Raw genomic sequence first — 25,073 nt, forward strand, 5'->3', positions numbered from 1 at the left:
TCTCCTATTGCAGGCCTTGGGATACACAGTCAACATAAAAAAGTCAAGACTGGTACCATCCCAAAGGATTACATTCTTGGGTGCAGAACTGGACACATCAAATCAAATGGCATTTCTCACAGCAGAAAAGCAAAAACTACCACCACTCTATTTCATGGCATTAACAACGCAGAACCAGCTTACAGCAAGGAAAGTCCTGCAAGCCCTGGGTTACATGGCATCCTGCATAATATTGATCCCACATGCCAGACTACATATGAGGAAGTTGCAATGGTACCTAAGGAATTTATGGTCTCAGCACAAGCACAGCCTAGAAACCCAAATTCCAATAATTCCATGCCTGAAGCAAGAATTCCTGTGGTGGGCTCAGGCCTGTCAGTTGAACAAAGGACTGCCTTTCCACAGCCCTCACCCGAGTCAGACTATCACAACGGACGCCTCAGACCTCGGTTGGGGGGCACACATGGCAGACAAGTGTATACAAGACCTATGGACACAGGACCAGCTGAACCTACACATAAATCAAAAAGATGCTGGCAGTGAAACAGGCAATTCAGACATTCAGACCGTTTCTTCAACAAGGTCATTTGCTGATAAGGACGGACAACACCACAGTTATGTGGTATATCAACAAGCAGGGAGGCACACATTCATATCCTCTATGCCGGATGGCAATGGACCTGTGGAAGGTGGCCCTGAACCTCAGCATTCAGCTCCAGGCCATATTTGTGCCAGGAAAAGAAAATATACTAGCAGACACCTTAAACAGAACTACCACGGATGCCCACGAATGGATGCTGCATCCGGACATCTTCAAATCCATTACAAAGAAATGGGGGCTACCAGAAATAGACCTGTTCGCATCCCCACACAACCACCAATTGAGAAAATTCTGCACAAGGACATACCACCCACTTGCTTGGAAGGTGGACTCCCTATCCTTCAGTTGGGAAAACCTAACAGCATATGCATTCCCACCTCTTCCTTTGATGCACAATGTGCTACTGAAGATCAAAGAAGATCACCCAAGGATCATACTGATAGCTCCAGACTGGCCGAGGCAGCATTGGTACCCGCTTCTGAGGAGTATGTCTCAGGCACACGCATGGCCTCTACCTCTAGTTCCTTTGCTGCTAACACAGAACAACTTCAAGATCCTGCATCCAAACTTGAAAACACTGCAGCTAGCTGCTTGGAATCTTACATAAAACAAAATAACCCAGTTTTATCTCAGAGGGTTAAAGACATTATCCTGGAGGCTCGCAGACCCTCCACAAGGAAGACTTACTCAGCAAAATGGAAAAGATACCTCATTTGGAGTGCAGCAAAAGGAGAAAATGTATCATTAGCAAACATAGCTAATATCCTGGAATATTTAGCAGAGCTTTTCCACAATGGCCTGTCTTACTCCTCCATCAAGATTCATGCATCAGCAATTTCAGCAGAATATAACATGGATCCTCCAGTCTTCTCTCATCCTCTACTCAGGCAGTTTCTGAGAGGAATTAAAAATGTAAAGCCTCCAAGGAAGCCACCTTTGCCTACATGGGACCTGAACTTTGTGCTAGAAAAGTTAACACTTCCCCCTTTTGAACCAGCAGCAACAGCAGAATTACAGTTCTTATCTTGGAAAACTGCTTTCCTGCTTGCAATCACTTCAGCAAGAAGGGTTTCTGAATTACAGGCATTAATGGCAGTACAGCCCTTCCTTATCTTCCATCAGGATAGAGTGTCCTTGAGAACTAACCCTACTTTTATGCCAAAGGTGGTCTCCAGGGTATCATTGAACCAAGCAATTCACCTACCAACATTCTTCCCCAACCCACAGAACAGGGGGGAAAGACTACTGCATACCTTGGATGTACACAGGCAATTGCGCTACTACCTGGACAGAACCAAGAACAATAGAAAAACTGCCCAGCTTCTGGTAGCATACACAGCAGGAATGGAAGGAAAAGCAATTTCAAAACAGACAATCTCAAAATGGATAGGAAATTGCATTTAGATTTTGTTACTCCTTTCATGGAAAGACAACTCCAGAAAACATCAGACCTCACTCCACAAGGGCTACAGCCACTACTACAGCTTTCTTACGAGGAGTGGCTACCAAAGACATTTTAGAGGCTGCTACTTGGAGCTCCGTGCATACATTTTCCAAGCATTATAATCTGCCTTTATACTCCAGATCCCGAGCAGGTTTTGCCACTGCTGTTTTGCAAGGGATTCTAACTACACCATAATCTTTTTAGTGCCTCCTCCCTCAGTTTGGCTATGGTATTCTACCCATTTGTTAGGACTGCAGATGCATCCTTGAAGGACATAGTACAGTTTTGTACCTACCATAAATGTAGATGTCCGAGAGGTATGCATCTGCAGTCAGGATTACCCACCCTCCTTCCCCTCTGTGGTACTCCTAGGGTATTTGCCCATCTTGTTGCTAGCTGGGGGAATCTATTATGGTGTATTTGTTTGTAAATATGTACATACATGTTTATTTTTGGTTGCTCTCTACTGTTTGGAATCATTTGCATTTATCCAAATTTAGCCTTTCTAGAGGGCACCTGGCATCTGGGGCAAGAAACACTGAGGAAAATGGCGTTGGCTGATGCCTTTATACCCAATTGACAGCAGCTATGACGTCGGGTGAAGTGCGACATCAGCCGAGGCCAGACCCAGACTTTGGAATCCGCCGATCAAGGGCTGCCTGAGGCAGGACAACCCATTTGTTAGGACTGCAGATGCATACCTCTCGGACATCTACATTTATGGTAGGTACAAAACTGTACTTTCTTTCACACACACGTATGTTCTGCTTTCATGCACGCATTCACACACACACACACACACACACACACACACACACACACACACACAGTCTCTCTTATTTTCATGCATGCATTCACTCACACATGCAGAAAGAAACATACACACACACACACACACACACACACAAACTTTTCTCATTTTCCTTGACTTTTATTTTACACTTCCTAAACAGCAAAAGTGCTGCTTAGCTAGTGTAAAATAACAGCTCGATCAATCTCTCTGCTAACTCTCTCTCATGCACACACAGTCAGTTCTTCTTTCACACGCATTCTGCTTTCATGCACACATTCACTCACACAGACAGACACATAAACACACTCATACACACATTCACTTTTTGTTTCAATCCACGCCTGGTGGCCCGGTACCAGTCTGCGACCCGGTGGTTGGGGACCGCTGTTCTAAGCAACATACCTTTTCAAAACTGAGAAAAGGAATGTCGAGCTTTAGGAAAAACCTCATGTAGCTAATCAAACTTTGTGAAACAGTAAAATCATTTAACAAAGTATAACTTAATAAAGTAGACCTTTGGTAGATATATAAGGTTTGCTATTTAAATTCTAGCATATTTCATTGCACAAAATGAATTATTTTCAAAAAGTGTCTGCAGTAATGTAGCATAAGCTTGCCTGTGCCCTTGATCGCCTCTTTTTGTTGTGTTGTTTAGTCTGTATTGTGAAAAAAAGTAAGTTAAAAGAGAACACTGCCTCTTTATTTCATTTTCTGTATGGACTGTTCCCATTGATAGTCGAGTTACAGTTATCCACAAGTGTCAGATAACTGTAGAAGATTGATGATGGCCTAGCATGCATGCCAATTCTGTTTTTTATTTATTTATGTATTTATTTTTTTTCTCCTTTTGTGAGAAGGGGTTTTAAAGGTGTCAGAAATGCTCTGAACTGCTAAGAACAGAACCCAGATACAGAAAACTGCCCATGTGAAATCTCGGTCCTCTTTTACTTTCTCCAGATGTTTTTTTTTTTTTTTTCCTTCAGTGTAGCTGCATGAATGAACCCCCATCTTAAGGGCAAAAGTTCCAGAAATTGACATTGCTCCAGATTTGTGGTTTGCTAGTAATGCTGTCCCCAACACCTACAGTCACCCTAACTAGCCACCTTCTGGATCTCTGTAGGGTTACCTGTATTGAAACCCAAACATTAACTGGGAGAACTACTCAAATACTGACTCCCTTGCCCAACATTTCCTAGAATTTATAAACTCAAACACCCTGGATTAACTAGTCAGCACTCCCACTAGAGGTGACAACATATTGGACCTGGTCATCACCAACATGGTCGACTGGTGCTCCACACCGGAGGTCAACCCCTCGCTGGTTAGATCTGACCATAAACAAATCACTCTGGATATCCACATTCCACCCCCACCCCCGGTCAAGGAAACCACAGTGAAAAACTTTTCAAAAGCAAACTTCACGTTACTTAAAACTGAGGTGGAAAGTATCAAAGCCCTCATGCTAAAGGATAATGCTGTCCAAGCTGCAAAATCCTTTACTAATGCATTCTACGGGCACCTACAAGAATGCATGGATCGTGCTATCCCAAGCATAACCAAGACTCACTCCTCCAAGAAAAGGAAACCAGTCTGGTGGACTCCTGCCATAAACAATCTGTACAACAGAAGGAGGAAACTAGTACAGAATACAGCAAAATCTCAAGAAGGGAAGACATCCCTGATCAATATCAGCAAGAAACTACGATCCTTCATAAAATCATCCAAGGCTAGCTTCAAAAGAAAAATTGCCAAGGACTCCAAAGATAACCACAAGGCATTCTTTAGCTATGTCAAGAATCTAAGTGGCAATGCTCAGATCTGCTCGGAGTTAGTGCAGAATGCCACAAAATATACTGAACTGACTGATATCGCCAAAACCCTTTCAGACAGGTTCAGTGCAAACTTCTCTCCCCTCTCACCCCCAAAAGGTCCCATAACCATACCAGAAGAATATAGACCCCCTGAAATCACAGACACTCAGGTTAAAAGAGCCTTCTCCAAAGCCAAAAACACAGCATCAATGGGACCGGATGGTGTCCCAGGCTGCATCCTACACAAGCTCAAAAACAGACTAACCCCTCACCTAAACACACTGTTCAAACGTAGCCTTTCCACAGGCTATGTACCCATAGAGTGGCACACAGCAATGGTTATTTCGCTCCACAAAGGTGGAGCCACAACAGACCCCGGGAACTATCGCCCTATAAGCCTGACTAGCTTGGTCTGCAAGGCTATGGAGCGCATCATCATGGAACTCATTAATAGAGATATTGGGAACCTCCAAACACTGGACCCTACCCAGTTCTGCTTTGTTAAGGGCAGATCATGCCTCCTAAACCCGGTGGACTTCTTTGAGACTGTTACCAAGGCTATAGACGAGGGAAAGGTGGTACACACAGCCTACCTAGACCTCGCAAAGGCCTTTGACACTTTTCCCCATTCTGGTATTATAGACAAGCTCACCAGCCTGAACATAAATCCCTATGTCACAAGATGGTTTGCCAACTGGCTCACGGACAGAACCCACATGGTGAGAGTTGCAGGAGCTAGGTCCGACTCTAAACCGGTTACAAGTGACGTTCCCCAGGGCTCAGTCCTAGGACCCCGTCCTGTTCACCATATACTTCTCAGAGGTACAGGCAAGCACAGGAGGACTATGGCTGACCAAGTTCAGAGATGACTGCAAACTAGGGGCCATAATTGACTCTCTAGCTGACACAGACATCCTCCAAAAGGGTCTCACTGAGACGGATACCTGGTGTCAAAATCATGGCTTTAAGCTAAATGCCAAAAAGTGCATAGTCATCCCCTTTGAAAAAATAAGTACCCACAAACTACCACATAGGTTCATAGGTAGGTACTAGGCTATCGGCCCTGGGGCCTATACAAGCCTATCCAAAAAGTTACCCTGGCTTTTGCCACCCAAGAAAATTATTTTCCTGTGCCACTGTTGAGCAGAGCCACAGAGGTGATCCCTGGGGTGAATTTCCTATTTCCCTTCCAGTGATCAAGATTTTTCTTGAAGAGTGCTAATGAGGAGCTTTGTTTGATATAGATAGGTAGTTTATTCCAGAGTATGGGAAGTCTCTGGGACAGGAATCTATCCCTCCGGCATGTTCTTTTTATTGTGGTGACAAGGTTAAGGTCCCTTGAGCGTGTAGCTCGGAGGGATTGGGATTTCTTTAAGTGGAGTATGTCCATCATCTCTGGGTCTAATAAGTGATGAGTAGAGGGGAACAATGACCTCTTTTTTTCCTGGATGAGAAACCTTTTGTGATGAGGTGTGCCATGTAGAAGGACTTCCTGACTACTGTGGCGATGTGATTATCAAAGGAGAGACTACTGTCCACCTGTGTCCCAAGGTCTCTTATCACACTTTTGATGTTAAGTATACTACCACCTATGTTGTAGTTCATGGGTACAGAGTTTTTACCAAAGGGGATGACCATGCCCTTTTTGGCATTGAGCTTTAGGCCATGGCTTTGACACCAGGCATCTGTCTCCGTGAGGCCCTTTTGTAGGATGTCCACATCGTTAGGAGTTTCGATTATGGCTCCTAGTTTGCAGTCATCTGCAAACTTCATCAGCCAAAGACCTTCTGTGTTAGCCTGTACTTCAGGGAAGTAGATACCAAACAGGAGAGAACCCAGGACTGAACCCTGTGGTACTCCACTTGTCACTGGTCTGAAGTCGGATTTGAAGTCTGCTACTTTCACAGTGTGGGTTCGGTCAGTGAGCCAGTTGGCAACCCATCTTGTGACATAGGGATTTATACCTAGTTTAGTGAGTTTATCTATAATTCCAGAGTGGATGATGGTATCGAAAGCCTTGGCAAGATCTAGATAGGCTGTGTGAGCCACCTTACCCTTGTCTACGGCTTTGGCGACTGCTTCAAAGAAGTCTATCAGGTTTAGGAGACATGATCTGCCTTTTACAAACCTGAACTGGGTGGGGTCCAGAGTTTGGAGATTACCAATGTCTTTGTTTATAAGTTCCATGATGATACGTTCCATGGCCTTGTAGACCAGGCTCATCAGGCTAATGGGGCGGTAGTTCCCGGGGTCTGTGGTGGCTCCCCCCTTGTGGAGTGGGATAACCATCGCTGTGCACCATTCAGCAGGCACAAAGCCTGAGGTGAGGCTATGATTGAACATGGTACTTAGGTGGGGTGCCAGTTCGTTCTGGAGTTCGTGTAGAACGCAGCCTGGGATGCTGTCTGGTCCCATGGATGCTGTGTTCTTGGCTTTGTAGTGTGTGGTTTTTTACCTGTGCAACTGTGATTACAGGAACTTTGCATTCTTCCGGTATAGAGATGGGCTGTTTAGGGGGTGGGGTGGGGGTAAAGTTAGCACTGAACCTATCTGCCAGGATGTTGACAATATCAGTTGGGTCTGTATATTTAGTGCCATTGTGCTGCAACTCAGAGCAGATCTGAGTGTTGCCATTGAGATTCTTGAGATAGCTATAGAATACTTTGTGATTGTCTTTAGAATCAGTGGCGGTTTTGTTTTCATAACTAGCTTTGGAGGATTTTATCAGGGATCGCAGCTTCTTACTGAGGCTGACCAGGGAGCTCCTCCACTCATGGGATTTTGCTCTCTTTTGCAACAGTTTCTTCCTTCTGCTGTACAGTTTGTTTATGGCAGGGGACCACCAGATTGGCTTCCTTTTTTTGGAGGATAGCGTCTTGGTTCTATTTGGGATAGCACGATTCATGCACTCATGTAAGTGCTTATAAAGTGCAATTGTGTAGGATTCAGTAGTCGTAACTATATTGTCCATCTGCATGGGTGTCATGAAGTTCACCACTTCTGTCTTAAGAAGCATGAAGTTGGCTTTGGAGAAATTTTTTTACCATGGTTTCCTTAATGGGGGGTGGGGGCAGGATGTGGATATCTAGGGTAATTAGCTTATGGTCGGATCGGACCAATGAGGCGTTGACTTCAGGTGTGGAAGACCAGTCACTCATGTTGGTAATGACTAGATTTATGATATTGTTGCCCCTGATGGGGGTGTGGATAAGTTGATCCAGGGCATTGGAGTTTATAAATTCCAGAAAGCGTTGAGTTTAGGCTTAGGTACATGAGTAGTTTTCCCAGTTAATGGTGGGGTAGTTGAAATCGCCCCTTATTAGGGTGTTTGGTTGAACCTTAATATTTTCCAGTACATCAAGAAAAGAGGAGTGGGAATCTTGGGGCATGGTGGGTGATCTGTAGCAAGCTACAGTTTGGATTGCAGTTTTGCCTAGAGTTAGTTGCACTTGGATAACCTCGGCTGCATTATGCTGAGCAACTAGCCTGGAGGTGTGGATATCCTTAATGAATATGGACACACCTCCGCCTTTGGTGTTCCGGTCCAGGTTACATGGCCGAAAAGTGTGGTATGAGTTATAGCCTGGTAGTGCAGGGGTGCTCTCTGGAGCCTTGAACCAGGTCTCAGTCACTGCACAGATATCAATGTTCTCCATTTTAAGGAGTGCCTCGAATGAGTGCATTTTGAGATTGACTTCTAGCATTGAGTAGCATCACCCTCAGTTTTTGCTTGCCTGTTCCTGTTACGGTGGCGAATTTGTCATTTGAACCTTTCCTAAAAAAGGCACTATAGGGGCGGCAAGAACCTTAGCCAGTATCCGGAATCCCAGGGGTGACAGGTGCAGGCCATCTCTGGCAAAGCATCGTGGTCTGTCGACCATGTCATCCCAGGCAGACAGATACTGGATCCCTTTAGAATGGCACCAGAAGCTTAGCCAATTGTTGAAGTCAATCATTCTGTCCTTGTACTGCGGCATTATTCTGGGTGATGGCAGAAAGCTACTGAGGGCTAGGGTCATGGCTACAAGATCGGAGAGCTCTTCCATGTCTCTTTTCATGTAGTCCAGGGAGGTACATCTCAGGTCGTTCACACCAACATGGACAATGACAGAGTCATATTTGTACTTGTTGTGGAGTGACCTGAGTGCGTGGGTTATGTGGTGGATCCTGGCACCCGACAGGCAGCTGTCAGTAACCTTCTCCTTGTTTAGCCTGGTGAGTGGGACATCAGTGTGCCTGACTGTAGAGTCACCTATGACTAGTGTGTTGGGTACGTTGTTTTGCCTTATTGGCTGTGGTTGAGTGGCACACTGAGTCTGCGGGCTGTGTGTCATTTGGGTTGTGTTGGGGGGTGGAGGTTGCTTGCATTTCTGCTTTGGAAGTCTTTGTTGCTTGAGCAGATTATTATTGAGAGCCTCCGCGAATGTTTTTGTGTTTCTATGTGTGGATTTTGGTGGTGTAGATTTAGTGAGACTATGTTTATTTATTTTTATTTATTTTATTTTACATTTGTTGACTGGGCTAGTCTAACTGGATATATGTCCATTTTCAGTAGAGGCCCGGGGAGAAAAGCTCCAAGGAAAAAAACTTACAATTTAATAGAGAATAACATCAAAACAGTTTTATACAGCAATGATTGTACCATAAAAGCAGTATAATTTTAGCATAACATGTTAGCTAAAGAAATTCTTTAAAAGAATATAAAAAATAGAAGAAGTAAAAGGTTTTTTTTTTTGTGATGAGTGTGGTGTGGTGCAAGTGTTTACCTTCTCCTCTTGACTGTCAAGTTCAGTCTTGATTGGAGAGAGCTTTATCTCCAGTTTGGCTAGGTAAGTGCATCTCTCATAAATTGTAGTGTTGGGTGGTAGGAGGAGAGGGTTGTCTGTGTACATGAGGCAATTTCTACATTGCCCCAAGATGCCCAGATTCATCAGATAGACAGGAGAGAACACTGGGAGCTGATCCTTGGACATGAATTGAAAACTGTTTTCCTCTAGGTAAGTGAGGAAAGTGAGTACAAGAGCTGTTTTTCTCTAAGCAAGTGAGGAAATTAAGTACCAAAACTGTTTTCCTCTAGGTAATGCGGAAGGTTGAGTGCTGTAGTAATTAGTAGGTTATTTAGTGCTTACAAGTTCTGAACAAGTGCTGATCACGAATAAACAAATTCAAGTGTTAAAACTAAGAATTTGCATCTGGACTAAACTAGTTACAGGAAGGGGGGGGGGGGAACAAGTGCAAATGTGGGCTTTTAAGTCAGAAAGTTGAGAGAGATGGAAAAACTGCCCATAGGTGGTAGTCCCCTAAATACGGAAGACATAATAAGGGATCTGGGGATCCAAGTAGATAGTAATCTCTCCTTTGATAATCACATTACCAAAGTGGTTAGAAAATCCTTCTATGTGGCCCACCTAATCACAAAAAGGTTTGCATCCAGATCAAAAGAGGTCATTGTGCCCCTCTACTCATCACTCATCAGACCCATCATAGAGTACAATGCTCCATTTGGGATGTACCTTACAGGACACCTGCAACAGCTGGAAAGACCACAGAAGTACCTCACCAAGAGGATCACTGGCCTCAAACAGATGCCCTATGCAGCTCGACTGAAGAAACTCCAGCTGTACTCGGTTGCATACCGCCTACTCAGAGGTGATCGCTGCCTGACATACAAGGCCATGTCCAACCCAGAATTGATGGACATGCTCCACCTAAAGAAAACCATATCCTTTCGAGCCACACGCTCTAGGGATCTAAACCTCACCACAATGATAAATAGGACGTGCTGGAGGGATAGAGTCCTGTCCCAGAGACTTCCCATGCTTTGGGAGAAGATTCCAATCTACATTAGGCAGAGCTCCTCACTAACACTCTTCAAGAGAAACCTTGACGAGTGGATGGGAAACAGAAAGTTTACCTCGGGGATCACTTCAGTGGCTCTGCTGGACAGAGGCACCGGGAACTAATCTAAGGGGGTGGCTAAAGCCAACACATTTTGGCTAGGATTATAAATGCCTTCGGGCAGATAGCCTAGTACCTACCTATGAAAGCTTATTTAAATATACTTGAAAGTCCCTTTATTAGCCTTCTTATTCTCATTACTGCTGGAACTATTTGGGTAAGCTTATTTTACATACAGTATTTCAGGTTTCTACTTGCATGCATTTATATTTTATAATTTTGTTTCTTTGTACATAGTTACTAGGTGCTTGTTTGTTCTTTTTTATCACGTACATTTTTGTTTTGTTTTGTTTTATTTCTGCTTTCCAGCACTTGGTATTAGATAATCCCATATAAAACCATTGTTACTTCTTTTTCTGCACGTTCATATATTTCTTGTGCTTTTTAGACTACGTCTGTTGTTTGTATTTACCAGTGTTTTAAGCTTAACACATAATTCAGTGAACAGACCATTAGCTGTAAATATATCATAGGTAGCAACAAGGTTTACAACTGCTTCTGGTTCTTCAGTTTAGAACCTGCATCTGTGAATACTGCTTTTGGTGGCATCTTTTGTTGTGTATGGCAGTATTTCCATCTCTGTTCATATCCCTGTGAAGGATCACAGTGGTGGTAATGGCTAGTAAAAACAAGCTGTCTTGTCACTTTAGTTGTCTCACACCACCATAAGTAATGTTCCATTTTGACTTAAGGGGTCCTTATAGGAAACAGCTTTTCTATCTGTAAAGTAAGAAGAAACTTTCTTAACAGCTTTTTAAACTGATAGTACAAATAATGCTGCCTTATAGTGGATTGTTTCCTTAGACAGTATGATGGTTGTTCTTGTTTATTTAATAAAATGAAGTGTAGTTCTTTTTGATGACTCTGCTAGTGTTAAAGAGGAAATTAACAGGTTTGATCCTGTTAGCAGCTCCTAGCAGGCTGTCACCTTTCTGGAAGAGATGCACTTAAAAAAATGACAAATGTGCCTAGACTTGTCTTTATACACTCCTGGGGGTTCATGTTGCTTTGTGTTGAGCAAGCTGTGACATGCTTACTCTTGTTTCTCTTGTTTTCTTTCTACTGTTTCAGTGCCCTTCAGGAATCATTAGATCCTAACTTCATGCTGATCATAACCCACCGAGAGGCCCAGCGGGACTACACTCTCAACTTCCCAGGAAGTAAAACCATTCAAGAGGTGAGTTAGAACTCCAAGACAAAAGATATGTCATTCTCATTATAGCTGTAGTAGCCTGCTAAAGAGAGCCTAATCATGTTAAATAAGGGAAGTTCTTTTAAAAAATATTTTCTTTCAGTGTCTAAACCATTTTGACTGTTGAAGGAGGTAAAAAGGAGAAATCTGACCTCAAAATGCTATTAGGATTTTTGACCCTATCGAATATTTGGATGATCAGAATGTGTGCTACATTTTATTATTACCCTAATGTACTTTTGAATTTCCTAATAGTAATTTATTTCTCATAGTGGTAAAGGGAAGCCATTAACATCTATAATGTGTAATGTTGGTTACCTCTGTGATATGATTGTTTCATGCAACAAGAACTTCACTATTTAGACGGAAGTATGAAGTAATATTTTTTTCTTTAAGGTATAGGTAAAGGGATGACTCGGCAAGTTCAGAAGAGATGGCTTCACCTTTAGAAAAGTGATATGTAGTTCACTGATGTCCTTCAAGGATGCATCTGCAGTCATCACATATGGGTTGTCCTGCCTCAGGCAGCCCTTCGGTCGGCCGGATTCCAAAGTCTGGGTCCGGCGTCGGCTGATGTCGCCCTTTCCCTGACGTCACCACGCCTGGGGTATAAAAGCGTCAGCCGATGCCATCTTCCTCAGTCTTTCTTGCCGCGTGGTGCCCGAAGCAGAAGCAGTTCGCAAGTGCCGGTCGGCCAGCTCCTGTAAATTCGCTATCCGAAGACTTCATAAGCTAAGTACCCCGTTGGGGACTCTTTCTTGCCTCAGCCAATGTCAGAAAAAGTTAATAATTGTTTAACTTGTGGGAAACAAATACCTCATAAGAATTTCCATTCTTATTGTCTTCCCTGCTTAGGCCCAGACCACGACGTCTTGGCCTGTTCAGCCTGCGCTTCCTTCAATCGACGCACTCTTAGACGTCGGTCGGAGTTCGCAGAAGAGTTTTTTGGGGATAGTTTTGCTTACAAAATGCCGTCGGAAACCCCAACATCACATTTAATTAAAAAACGGAAAGACAAGGACCGACACACGCGGGCCGCGGTTTCGGCTGAAACCGCGGCTAGGCCTACCGCGAGTGTCTCGGTCTCGGCTGATACAGAGTCCTTAGAACTTCCGAACCCTGAAATAATACAACCGACAGCCTCGGCCCCGGAGGCCCCTACCGAGTCGGTTACAGAATTGCCTTCCGAAACTGGTGTATTGGAATCTTCCAACACCATACCTTTAGACAAAGCTATACCAGCATGTGGTGCAGCCAGGCCTCCTGCATCCATGTCTATTAAGGCCTTCACCATGGCTAAAGCTGCAAAACACACTAAAGCCATGCTTCCCAGAGTTATTCCTCAGGGACCTTCTTCTAGTTCACAGATTCTAACTTTAGCAGAGGACCTTATCTCCTTAATTAGGGGCTCTCAGCCTCATCCGGACAGGGGCTCCCAACCCCCTACAGACAAAAGGCCCAGGATAGATCCCCCTGATCCCCTTTCCTCAGAGGAGGCCTCTGTTGGCTCGGATCACTCAGACTACCAGGAGGAGGCTTATTCAGCCTACGAGGATTCGGATGCAGAGGAATCTATTCCCTCAGCCTCCCCTCCTGAAGAGCTTTCCTTTGGGGAGAACCTGCACACAATGAGAGAGCATTTCAAATGGCTGGGCCAGGAATATTCTGATTCCAGGAAAAGACTAAGAACTTTTCTTCATTTACCTCAGCATAGACCTTTGGCTATTCCTCCTGTATTAAATGTGATTGATGATGTATATTCTGACTCTAGTATGACCCCTGACACTCTGCCTCCGGCCTTTGTTAAGCCTGATAGGTATTATAGGGTCCCGGACACACATAATTTTCTTTATAAGGCCCACTCTGCTGACCCTGAAACTATTTCACAGGGCCCTAAAGGGGTTGCAGCTGTTACTACTAAGAACCCACTCCCCTCTGCAAAGGAATCCAGGGCATTAGAGAGATGGGGTAAAAAAGTGTATACTTCTGCCACTCTTGCTATGAGGGCATTAAATTGTCAATTTCACATGATACAGTATCAAGAGTATTTGTTAGAAGAAATGCATAAGAAATTGTCTTCTTCTGAACCCCTTGACCGTAAATCCCTTCAGGATCTGGTACATAACTCCCAGCAGGTTAGCAACCACTTCTTGTAGTGTGGTTATAATGCATTGGAAGCTTCATGTAGGTCAGCAATGACAGGTGTTGTCATACGCAGGCATGCTTTGCTGAAGGAACAATCTCTGCCAGAACATGTTAAAGCTAAGCTTTTGGATGCTCCACTGGAAAAGCAAAAGTTATTTGGTTCCACTGCTCAAGACGTCCTAAAGAAATTTGAGGAAAAGGCAAAATCTGTACAAACAGTTAAGGATTTTCTTCAAGTCCAGCCGCCTAGATTCAGCAGAAACTGGCCTTCCAAGAATTAGTCCTTTCCGGACACAGAAAGATTTCAAAGGGGCAGGAACAGGCATGCCAGAGGTAGAGGGCAAGCTAGGGGCTCATACAGAGGCCGTCAATGGCAACCTCCAATCCAGACAGGCAGTTCAGGACCTGCAACTGCTGCACAAGGACAAACTCAATGACTTTGGTTTGACTCCGCCAACCAGGGTTCATTTGGAAGCACCTTTGGGCGGAAAGCTTTCTTTATTCTCAAGAAATTGGCACAACATTACAAGAGAAGAGACAAATGGACACTCCAAATGATAGACAAGGGATACAGGTTCCATTTCCACACATTGCCAAAAAGAAAAGGCATGCCAGGTCTGCCACCAAATCAAAGGGCAGAGGCTTTGAAACAAATCTCAAACTTACTGCAAATGAAAGCCATAGAAAAAGTTCCTATTTCAGAACAAGGCCAAGGATTTTACTCCAGGCTATTCCTTGTTCCAAGAAAAGAGCATCAGTGGAGACCAATTCTCGACTTGTCCGTACTGAATACTTATCTCATTGTGCCAAAATTCAAAATGCTGACTCTACAGCAACTCCTTCCCATGCTGGGCAAGGGGTCTTGGCTGGTTACTCTAGACCTCAAGGAGGCATACCTGCTTGTCCCTATCAGACAAAGTTGCAGAAGATACCTCAGATTTCTTGCAGGGTCAGAGCATTATCAATTCTCAGCATTGCCCTTTGGCTTATCTACTGCACCCAGAGTATTCACGAAATGCCTGGCTTCAGTAATAGCACACTGCAGACTCCAGGGGATTCAAATCTACCCATATCTGGACAACTGCCTTATACAAGCGGACAACCAACAAACTTTGATAAAGGACTTGAATTATGCCATCAATCTTCTACAGGCCTTGAGATATACAGTCAACATGCACAAATCAAGACTTGTTCGATCCCAAAGAATAACCTTTCTGAGTGCGGATCTAGATACAACCACCCAAATGGCTTATCTCACAGAAGAAAAACAAAGTCAACTACGATTACTTCAAGAATCTGACAAGACAAACTCAGCTGTCTGCAAGGAAAATCCTGCAGGCCCTGGGTTACATGGCATCCTGTATTCTTTTGATTCCACAAGCAAGGCTACATATGAGAAAGCTACAGTGGTACCTAAGGAGTTTATGGACTCAGCACAGTCACAGTTTGGAAACTTTAATCCCACTCATTCCATGCCTTCACAAGGAATTTCTGTGGTGGGCTCAGGCCAGCCAGTCCAACAGAGGGTTGCCCTTCACAAAGCCAAAAACCTCCCAAACTATTACAACGGACACTTCAGACCTAGGTTGGGGAGCACACATGGAGGGCAGAGGTATCCAAGGACAGTGGTCACGAAAGGAGCTACGCATGCACATAAATGAAAAAGAAATGCTAGCAGTGATACATGCAATCGAGGTCTTCAAATTCTTTCTGCATCAAGGCCATCTACTAATAAGGACAGACAACACCACAGTTATGTGGTACATAAACAAGCAAGGAGGTACCCATTCTTACCCTCTGTGCAGACTGGCAATGAATCTATGGGATCTTTCCTTGAAACTCAATATACAGCTACAAGCTCAGTTTGTGCCAGGGAAGGACAATACACTGGCAGACAGCTTAAGCAGAAATATCATGGATGCACACGAATGGATGCTGCACCCAGACATTTTCCAACAGATAACACAATCTTGGGGGAGCCCGGACATAGATCTATTTGCATCCCCCCACAATCATCAACTGAAGAAATTCTGCTCAAGGACATACCACCCACAAGCGTGGAAAGTGGACGCCCTCTCTTTCAGCTGGAGAAATCTGACAGTGTATGCATTTCCTCCTATTCCATTAATGACCAAGGTGTTACTGAAGATCAGGGCAGAGCAGCCAAAAGTGATCCTGATAGCTCCGGACTGGCCAAGACAGCACTGGTACCCACTGCTAAGGAGCATGTCACGTACGAAGCCATGGCCCCTACCTCTATGGCCACTTCTACTCACGCAGCACAGATGCAAAACTCTACATACCAACCTGAAAACATTGCAACTAACAGCGTGGAGAATACTTTGACTCCTCCTCAGGATAAGCTATCCCAGATTGTGAAGAATATTATTCTGGAAGCTCGCCGCCTTTCCACAAGGAAGGCATATTCAGCAAAATGGAAAAAAATTCTCATCTGGAACACCACAAAGGGCCTAGATGCGACAATGATGAACATGGCACATATCCTGGAATATTTGGCAGAAATGTTCCACAATGGACTGTCTTACTCTTCTATTAAGATTCATGCTTCAGCAATTTCAGCAGAGTACAATACTGATCCTCCTGTCTTTTCTCATCCTCTCCTAAGACAGTTTCTAAGAGGAATCAAAAACATCAAACCTCCTAGGAAACCTCCTCTACCTGCTTGGGACCTTAACTATGTGTTGGAAAAACTAACGCTGCCTCCATTTGAACCAGCAGCATCTGCAGATCTACAGTACCTTTCATGGAAGACTGCTTTCCTACTGGCAATAACCTCAGCAAGAAGGGTTTCGGAATTGCAGGCTCTGATGGCAGTATAGCCATTTATTATTTTTCACAAGGACAGAGTTTCATTAAGAACTAATCCTACTTTTATGCCAAAGGTGGTATCCAGGGTTTCATTGAATCAAGCCATTCACTTGCCTACTTTCTTCCCAAATCCACAAAACAAAGGGGAGAAACTGCTGCACACCCTGGACATTCACAGACAGTTGCGCTACTACTTGGTCAGAACTAAAGGTTTCAGAAAAACTGACCAGCTGCTGGTAGCATATGCTGCTGGTACTCAAGGAAAAGCAATTTCCAAACAGACAAATTCAAAATGGATAGGAAATTGCATCCGCTTTTGTTACTCATTTCATGGAAAGACTGTACCAGCTAACATCAGGCCTCATTCTACGAGAGCCACAGCCACCTCCACAGCCTTCTTAAGAGGGGTGGCTACAAAAGACATTTTAGAAGCTGCCACATGGAGCTCCGTGCATACATTTGCTAAGCATTACAATTTACCTTTATATTCCAGATCCAGAGCAGGCTTTGCTACGGCTGTCCTGCAGGGTATCTTAGCTACACCATCCTTTTCCTAGTACCTCCACCCCCAGATTGGCTATGGTATTCTACCCATATGTGATGACTGCAGATGCATCCTTGAAGGACATAGTACAGTTTTGTACCTACCATAAATGTAGATGTCCGATAGGTATGCATCTGCAATCAGGTTTACCCTCCCTCCTTCCCCTCTGTGGTATTCCTAGGGTGCTTACCTCTCTATTAGCTAGCTGGGGGATCTATTATGGTGTATTTGTTTTTATATATATATATATATTTAGATATATATTTTTGCAAATGTTTGGATTTTTTATTGCTTTTTTCCAAATTTAGCCTTCCTAGAGGGCACCTGGCATCTGGGGCAAGAAAAACTGAGGAAGATGGCGTCGGCTGACGCTTTTATACCCCAGGCGTGGTGACGTCGGGGAAAGGGCGACATCAGCCGATGCCGGACCCAGACTTTGGAATCCGGCCGACCGAAGGGCTGCCTGAGGCAGGACAACCCATATGTGATGACTGCAGATGCATACCTATCGGACATCTACATTTATGGTAGGTACAAAACTGTACTTTCTTCTGATGAATGCAGGAGGTTAAATGGCTGTACATCACACAATTAAAGCATAGGTACTTTTCTTTGTGAATGTAAAGCCTGATTTGTTTGATGAAAATCACAACATTAAGACTATGAGCTGCTAACTGGTTGTATCTTTCATTCCTACAAACTCCATTTGCTTACTGTGCAGTTGTGAGAAAGCCATTTTGTTAAAGGAAAGCCTCCAAGTCACCCTGATGGAAGTGTTTCTGCATAGTATGTTTGCTAAGGTAAAGAGTAAAAAAAAAAAAAAAAGAAAAAACTTTTGAACACTGGGTGATATAGTTTACCATACACTGTCAGCTGGCCAGTCCAACCAAGTAGGAGTAAGGTAACTGCTCTATAAGCTGGCTAATAAATTTTGTGAGTACAGATTTTAAACCGCAAGAACCATGTGTAAATGGATCCTCAAAATCAAAGTTGAAAAAAAAGAGAGAGAGGGAGAGTAGTGAACAGTCCTCTCTTGGGGGGTATTAGTGGGTGGTCATGGAGCACATGAGGAAGTGTGATTTCTCTGGTGTAGACCATGGAAACCACTCTCTATACCTAAGGGAGCGGGTGGAGCTGCTTGCTGGTCACATTTAAGGTGGAAGTGAGTGCTACCAGTGCAGACAGCCCATTGCATGTTCCCTCTGGCTCCACAAGTTGGGCATTCTTGGGAATGGAAGGGCTAAAAGAAGAAAATCCTAAGGCTACCATTATTAGCTGTCTAGATGACAGTCTCAGGAATGAATGGACTGGTTGGCTGGGAGGGGTCTGTTGGATAACAAACAGTTGTGGCATACCAACTGTAATGAAGTAGCTGTACACAGATACACTGATAAGAGAGAGAGTAGTATGAAAATGGTAGGTGTAGATGCAAGAAACATAAACTACCACTACAGACTCATTCTGTAATTGAACATCTCATCTTACTCACTGAGAATAGTTGGGTAGATGAGGTATATCATGTTCTGCCAGATCGTAATAAAGAAGTAATTTCACAAGCCCCTTCATGCAAAATGCTTGATAAAGGAGGTTATAAAAAACAGTCATAAAGAATAATAGCATTTGTTCAGGTTAAGTTGCAGTTGTGTAGGTCTGCCTTAAATAAGTTGCTTTGATTTCTTCAGGTGGGTAGAAAGGTTATCTCGTAAGCCTGGAGCTAACCTACAGTATGGCCAGACACAAATAAAAAAACAGGTAGGAACTTGCCAAACTTCAACCAATGAACAGACAAAGCAATTCCTGTGGAAATAGTCGGAAAAAAGTGTCGCAGACAACCTCCAAAGTAGGTAAAAAGTTGATTTACTACAATAATCCAAACCAGTAGTCTGAACAATTAAAGTTGATTGTCAATTAAGAACCAAAATGTAAGGAAGTCCTTGTAAGGGCAAAAGTTAAAAATGCTTTTAGATTAATTCAGAACCATCTTATTAATGACATAAAAAACATATATAAGAACACTTCCAAATATTTAACTGTGCAATAATACAATATTTCAAATCTATGATTCACATTTTATATGTTAAATGTCTTGTTTAAAAATCTTTTTTGATAAAAAAAATTCAGGACTTCTTAGTACATAGTATTTATAAAAAACCTTGCACTAGTAGTTTAAATAATATGAAGGTTGTAGGAACCTTTCCTTGTGGAAAGTGTTCTGTGTGTAAACATATAGTAAATGAAGTAGTTAAAATAAATGGAAAGAATTTTACTACAAGAACTACATACTCTTGCATGAGCAAGGGTGTTATTTATGCGATATTTTGTAGTTGTAATAAATATTATATTGGGGAAACAAAGAGAATGTTAGCAGAAAGAATTAAAGAACATATTAGGGATGTAAGGAATAATAAAATAAATAGCCCTATTGCTGAACATTTTAACTCTGTACATTATGGTAATACAGATCATATAAAAGTTTCCATATTGGAACATGTTCCTCTTTATTATAATAATACAGAATGGCAGAAGAATATATTGAGACAAAAAGAATCTATCTTGATTATGAAATATGGGACTTTACAACCATATGGCATGAATAAGGAATGTAACTGGCAAAGTCTTATTTAAAAACTGCAGCTTTAAATGTGTATTATTGATGTGATTTAATTACTTGATTGTATAATTAATTGATTGTTTTGTTCTATTTTGTATATATTGGGAAGTTTTTAGAAGTCTTACTGTTTTACTCTGTAAAGGCTGTTGGCCGAGGCGCTAGAGAGAGACCAGATTTGTTCTGAATAAATTTTATCTTATTGGAAGGTAGAGCTGGGACTCACTGTTGGTCTTTGTTGTTGCTACCTATTATTACTTTTTTCTTGTTGTTTCATTATGACAAGTGAGTCCATGGGCTCCTTTCCACGTATCTTCAGAGAAACTGGTATGGAAATGTTTAACCGAAATGGTGAGAATACTGGTCGTACAAATGTTATATCTGTTAATGATGCTGATACACCAACTGTAAAGAACGCTATGCCAGAAGTTTCAGGAGGATCCAGTTTGGGCATTATAAAAAAATGGGAGAATTCCCGCAAAAGAACCACAACTAACCCGTTTGCTATGGTGGGGAAAAAGAACTTTATTTCCGATAATCCGGATGCACAAGATCTGTGTTCTAAACTGGAAAGACTGATTTTTAAAGAAACATCAACCTTCTATAATATCGGCAGCCTGGAAAGGTATATTGAACTTGACATTACACCTCGGGGTTTGAGGTCCATTAAAAATCCATCTACACCATTTGATCTCACTAACGAGATGGAGCTTAAATTTCATGAAAGATGGATAGCGGCTGCACATCGGTGCAGTATAGAATGGGTATCAATTTTAATTGAAAGAGATAACATGAAAAAAGATAAACTTGTTGCAGAAACCAAACAAGTTTGTGAACAGTTAGTTAATATCACGTCTAACTCGACCTTAGAGAATTTCCTTTTAGGCATTAACATGAAGTTAACGAATTATGAGAAGGATTTAATGGATAGAAAGAAATCCAAACTGACAAGAGACATACGGGATTACGAACACAAGAGGGCGTTCGTGTTCCCTAGTCACCAGAGAAACCGAAAAAAGAGTGTCTCTTTTCAAAAGGGAAATCCGGCCTCAGAACAGTATTCAAATAAGAACTTCCTGTCGGGTGAGAGTGGGGCCTCATCATGGGAAGAAGACGACAGGGACAATTTTCCGGAATTACCAGGGGCAGCCAATTCGGAGGCCTTTCGAAAGACCTATTCGGAACCCAATGGACATCACGTTAATACCAGGAAGAGGGGTTGGACTAGCTCAGAACGCCATAGAGACTCGGGCAATGGACATTACAAGAAAGGTAGATGGACATAATTTGCTCAGTAATTATGTGGTTAACTTGTCAAACTATGAACTTGATAATATCGAGTTAGCTATTTTAGAAAAAGGTCTTAAATTTGTACCTACTTGTATGCCTAAGAAGCATGAGCTTAAAATTGAACTGTTCCAGTTATGTCGTAAAATGTATCTAAGGGAATATTTTTTTAGGTTAGGCAATACCTCTGTTAATAATGTTAACTATGAGATGATTTCAATGCCTGACAGTGATTTAGAGAGTGATGAAAGCTATTATTCATGTTTATCGGATGAAGGAGGTGGAAATAATGCATATGATTTATTGGATACCCATATGTTGAAAAGTACTAGTTGTTTTCTTCCCCCATGTAAAAATTCCAATATATTAAAGTTTGAATCAATGTTAAATATATTGTTAGATAAAGAACTAGAAGGATTTATTAGTAAAAAACATGTCTATAATCTGACCAAAGTGGAATGGGAAAAGTTACAGCTATTAAGTAAGAACAGTAACATAGTTTTCAAACCCTCAGATAAAGGGGGAAAACTGGTTATATTAAATTCATATGATTATTATAGTATGTGTATGCAACACCTTGACAACAAAACTGTGTATTGTGAAACTAATATAACCTTTTTGAAAAAGGCAGAAGTAGAATTTAATACTTTATTACAAAAAGGTATTAGGCTACACTATTTGACTAAAACAGATGTAGACCGAAAAATAAGTATTAAGAATAACAAAGTTGCAAAATTTTTCTGCTTACCCAAGATTCACAAGAATTTAGACCGGCCACCTGGCCGGCCTATTGTTTCAGCTTTTGGTTATTTCACCTATAATCTTTGTACTTTGTTACATGAAATTTTAATGAAAAAAGTTTTGATGTTACCCTCATATATACAAGATTCTTATGATTTTCTTCAAAAGATTAAGGACATACATTGGTCTGAGGGAATGTATTTCATTACTGTAGATGTAGTGAGTCTTTATACCAACATATCCCATGCTTTGGGCTTGGAAGCCATTAAATTCTTTTTTGGGGATAGTCCTAAAACTCATTATATTTTGGAATTGGTTGAATTTTGTTTAACTAATAATGTTTTTGAATTCAATGGCATTCTTTATAAACAGCTGACAGGTACAGCTATGGGGGCCGTATTTGCGCCAGCCTATGCGAACCTATTTATGGGAATGTTTGAGAATGAATTTCTTTATAGAGTACCATTTTTTAAAAATAATGTTCTAAAATATTTTAGATTTATTGATGACCTTATTTTTATTTGCAAGGACAACTTTAATGCATCTATAGAATTTATTGATATAATGAATAATAATAAATTTGGGATTAAGTTTAGTGATGTACAACGGGGTTGCCAAGTTAACTTTTTAGATATTTCTCTGAAAGGTAATAAAGGCTCTCCAATACATACGGGTATATACAGAAAGTTTGATGAAGTCAGCTGGAAAATATGGGGTAACAGTTGTCACCCCTCTCATACTTTAACGGCTATTCCTTATGGGGAATTTCTCAGAATAAAGAGACTTAATTCTGATATGGAATTAGCTTATAATGAGGCATTAAAAATAGCTGAAATATTTAATGCTAGAGGCTATAATCCAGAGAATGTAGAAAATAGTCTCTATAGAGTATTTGGTAATAAAAAAGATAATAATATATTTAATAACAACTATAAGTATAATAGTCGTAATAGTGAGAAATCCAGTCAGGATAGGATATTTTTTGTTACTAAATATACCAACTTCTCTTTCATTATTAACAAATTAATTATGGACTACTGGAATTTCATTAAGAAAGATATTTTATCTCTGAAAGATACCAAATTGATTATATCATATAAAAAAGGCAAAAATATTCAGGACTTCTTAGTACATAGTATTTATAAAAAACCTTGCACTAGTAGTTTAAATAATATGAAGGTTGTAGGAACCTTTCCTTGTGGAAAGTGTTCTGTGTGTAAACATATAGTAAATGAAGTAGTTAAAATAAATGGAAAGAATTTTACTACAAGAACTACATACTCTTGCATGAGCAAGGGTGTTATTTATGCGATATTTTGTAGTTGTAATAAATATTATATTGGGGAAACAAAGAGAATGTTAGCAGAAAGAATTAAAGAACATATTAGGGATGTAAGGAATAATAAAATAAATAGCCCTATTGCTGAACATTTTAACTCTGTACATTATGGTAATACAGATCATATAAAAGTTTCCATATTGGAACATGTTCCTCTTTATTATAATAATACAGAATGGCAGAAGAATATATTGAGACAAAAAGAATCTATCTTGATTATGAAATATGGGACTTTACAACCGTATGGCATGAATAAGGAATGTAACTGGCAAAGTCTTATTTAAAAACTGCAGCTTTAAATGTGTATTATTGATGTGATTTAATTACTTGATTGTATAATTAATTGAGTGTTTTGTTCTATTTTGTATATATTGGGAAGTTTTTAGAAGTCTTACTGTTTTACTCTGTAAAGGCTGTTGGCCGAGGCGCTAGAGAGAGACAAGATTTGTTCTGAATAAATTTTATCTTATTGGAAGGTAGAGCTGGGACTCACTGTTGGTCTTTGTTGTTGCTACCTATTATTACTTTTTTCTTGTTGTTTCATTATATATAAGAACACTTCCAAATATTTAACTGTGCAATAATACAATATTTCAAATCTATGATTCACATTTTATATGTTAAATGTCTTGTTTAAAAATCTTTTTTGATAAAAAAAATGTTTTCTAAAGCTTTAATGCCTTGTACTTCAATACTGGCATGATACTACATGCCTCGTTTATACCAGGGGGGTATAACTTTCCCATCTTTCTTCCCTAAAATAAATATGTCATCCAGGAAGTGGAGGTAGGTCCACCATTGATCTGGGAATTTACTATTAAAAATATGTTCTTTTTCCCATCTGTACATTACTAAGTTTGCAAAAAGGGGGCACAGCTAATACCCATGGCCACCCCATTAGTCTGTTTAAAAAATTCACCCTCAGATGTGAAGAAATTATTTTTTAAAATCATGTCCATGAGGACCATAACAAAATTTAGAAGGTTATTACTTAAGTCACATACTTCCAAGAGGGCCTCGTAGAAAAAAGTCAACCCCTCATAATGGGGAATTGAAGTGAACAATTCTGCGACATCAATAGTAGCGAAAGTGTTATTCACATTATAATAGTCACTTTTAATCCTACTTAAAATTTCCAAGAATCATGTAGGATGTAATCGATTTTCTTCAAATATTCCCTTGCTACCCTTTCTACAAAAATACCCAAGGGATAAGTTGTACTATTTTTAGAACTAATAATTAACCTATTTCTGTGGGTTTTTGGTATCCCGAACATAATCAGGATTCTAAGACGGTCAGTACGAAAGGAATTCAAAAACTTCCTCATTAATAACACCTTGTAAAAGTGAATCTTCCAAACATAATTGTATTTTTTTATGAGCAATATTAATCTCACTCAAGGAAGATGTTTCATATTTATCATCATCCTGTAACATAATGTAGATTTTATTAGTATAATATGTCTTCTCCACAATCATCATACCTCCCCCCTTATCAGGTTTCATAAACCTCGTTAGTATTCCCTCATTGTTCTTTTAAAGTTGGTTCTCCTCAAAGGACAGGTTGTATTGCCTACATTTAAAATTATAGTAGGACTCATAAATCTCCTGTGTACAAACCTTATCAAATGTAGATATTGTAGGGTGTAAGGGTCGGTTAAAACAAGTTTTCCTTTTAAAGTTTAACTGTGGTGGTAAACTAGAAGCACCTTTGAATAGGTACTGTAAATTTAACTTCCTTGTAAATAGTTTAAAATCTGTAATAATTTGTGAAATGTCTCC

General features: G+C 41.0%; 1 protein-coding gene across 3 annotated transcripts in view; it reads left to right on the top strand.

Annotated features, from left to right (window-relative positions):
• FAF1 (Fas associated factor 1) overlaps positions 1 to 25,073 on the top strand; it is a 5,915,525-nt gene that overhangs the window by 1,491,599 nt on the left and 4,398,853 nt on the right. For all 3 annotated transcript variants that reach the window (XM_044055943.1, XM_044055942.1, XM_044055945.1), the window contains exon 7: positions 11,679 to 11,784. In XM_044055943.1, coding sequence (XP_043911878.1) covers positions 11,679 to 11,784 — 106 coding nt within the window. The remainder of the gene's footprint in view (positions 1 to 11,678; positions 11,785 to 25,073) is intronic.

Source organism: Protopterus annectens, chromosome 14.part0 (genome assembly GCF_019279795.1).
Source record: "Protopterus annectens isolate FY-2018-M chromosome 14.part0, PAN1.0, whole genome shotgun sequence".
NCBI classification, from domain to species: Eukaryota; Metazoa; Chordata; order Ceratodontiformes; family Protopteridae; genus Protopterus; species Protopterus annectens.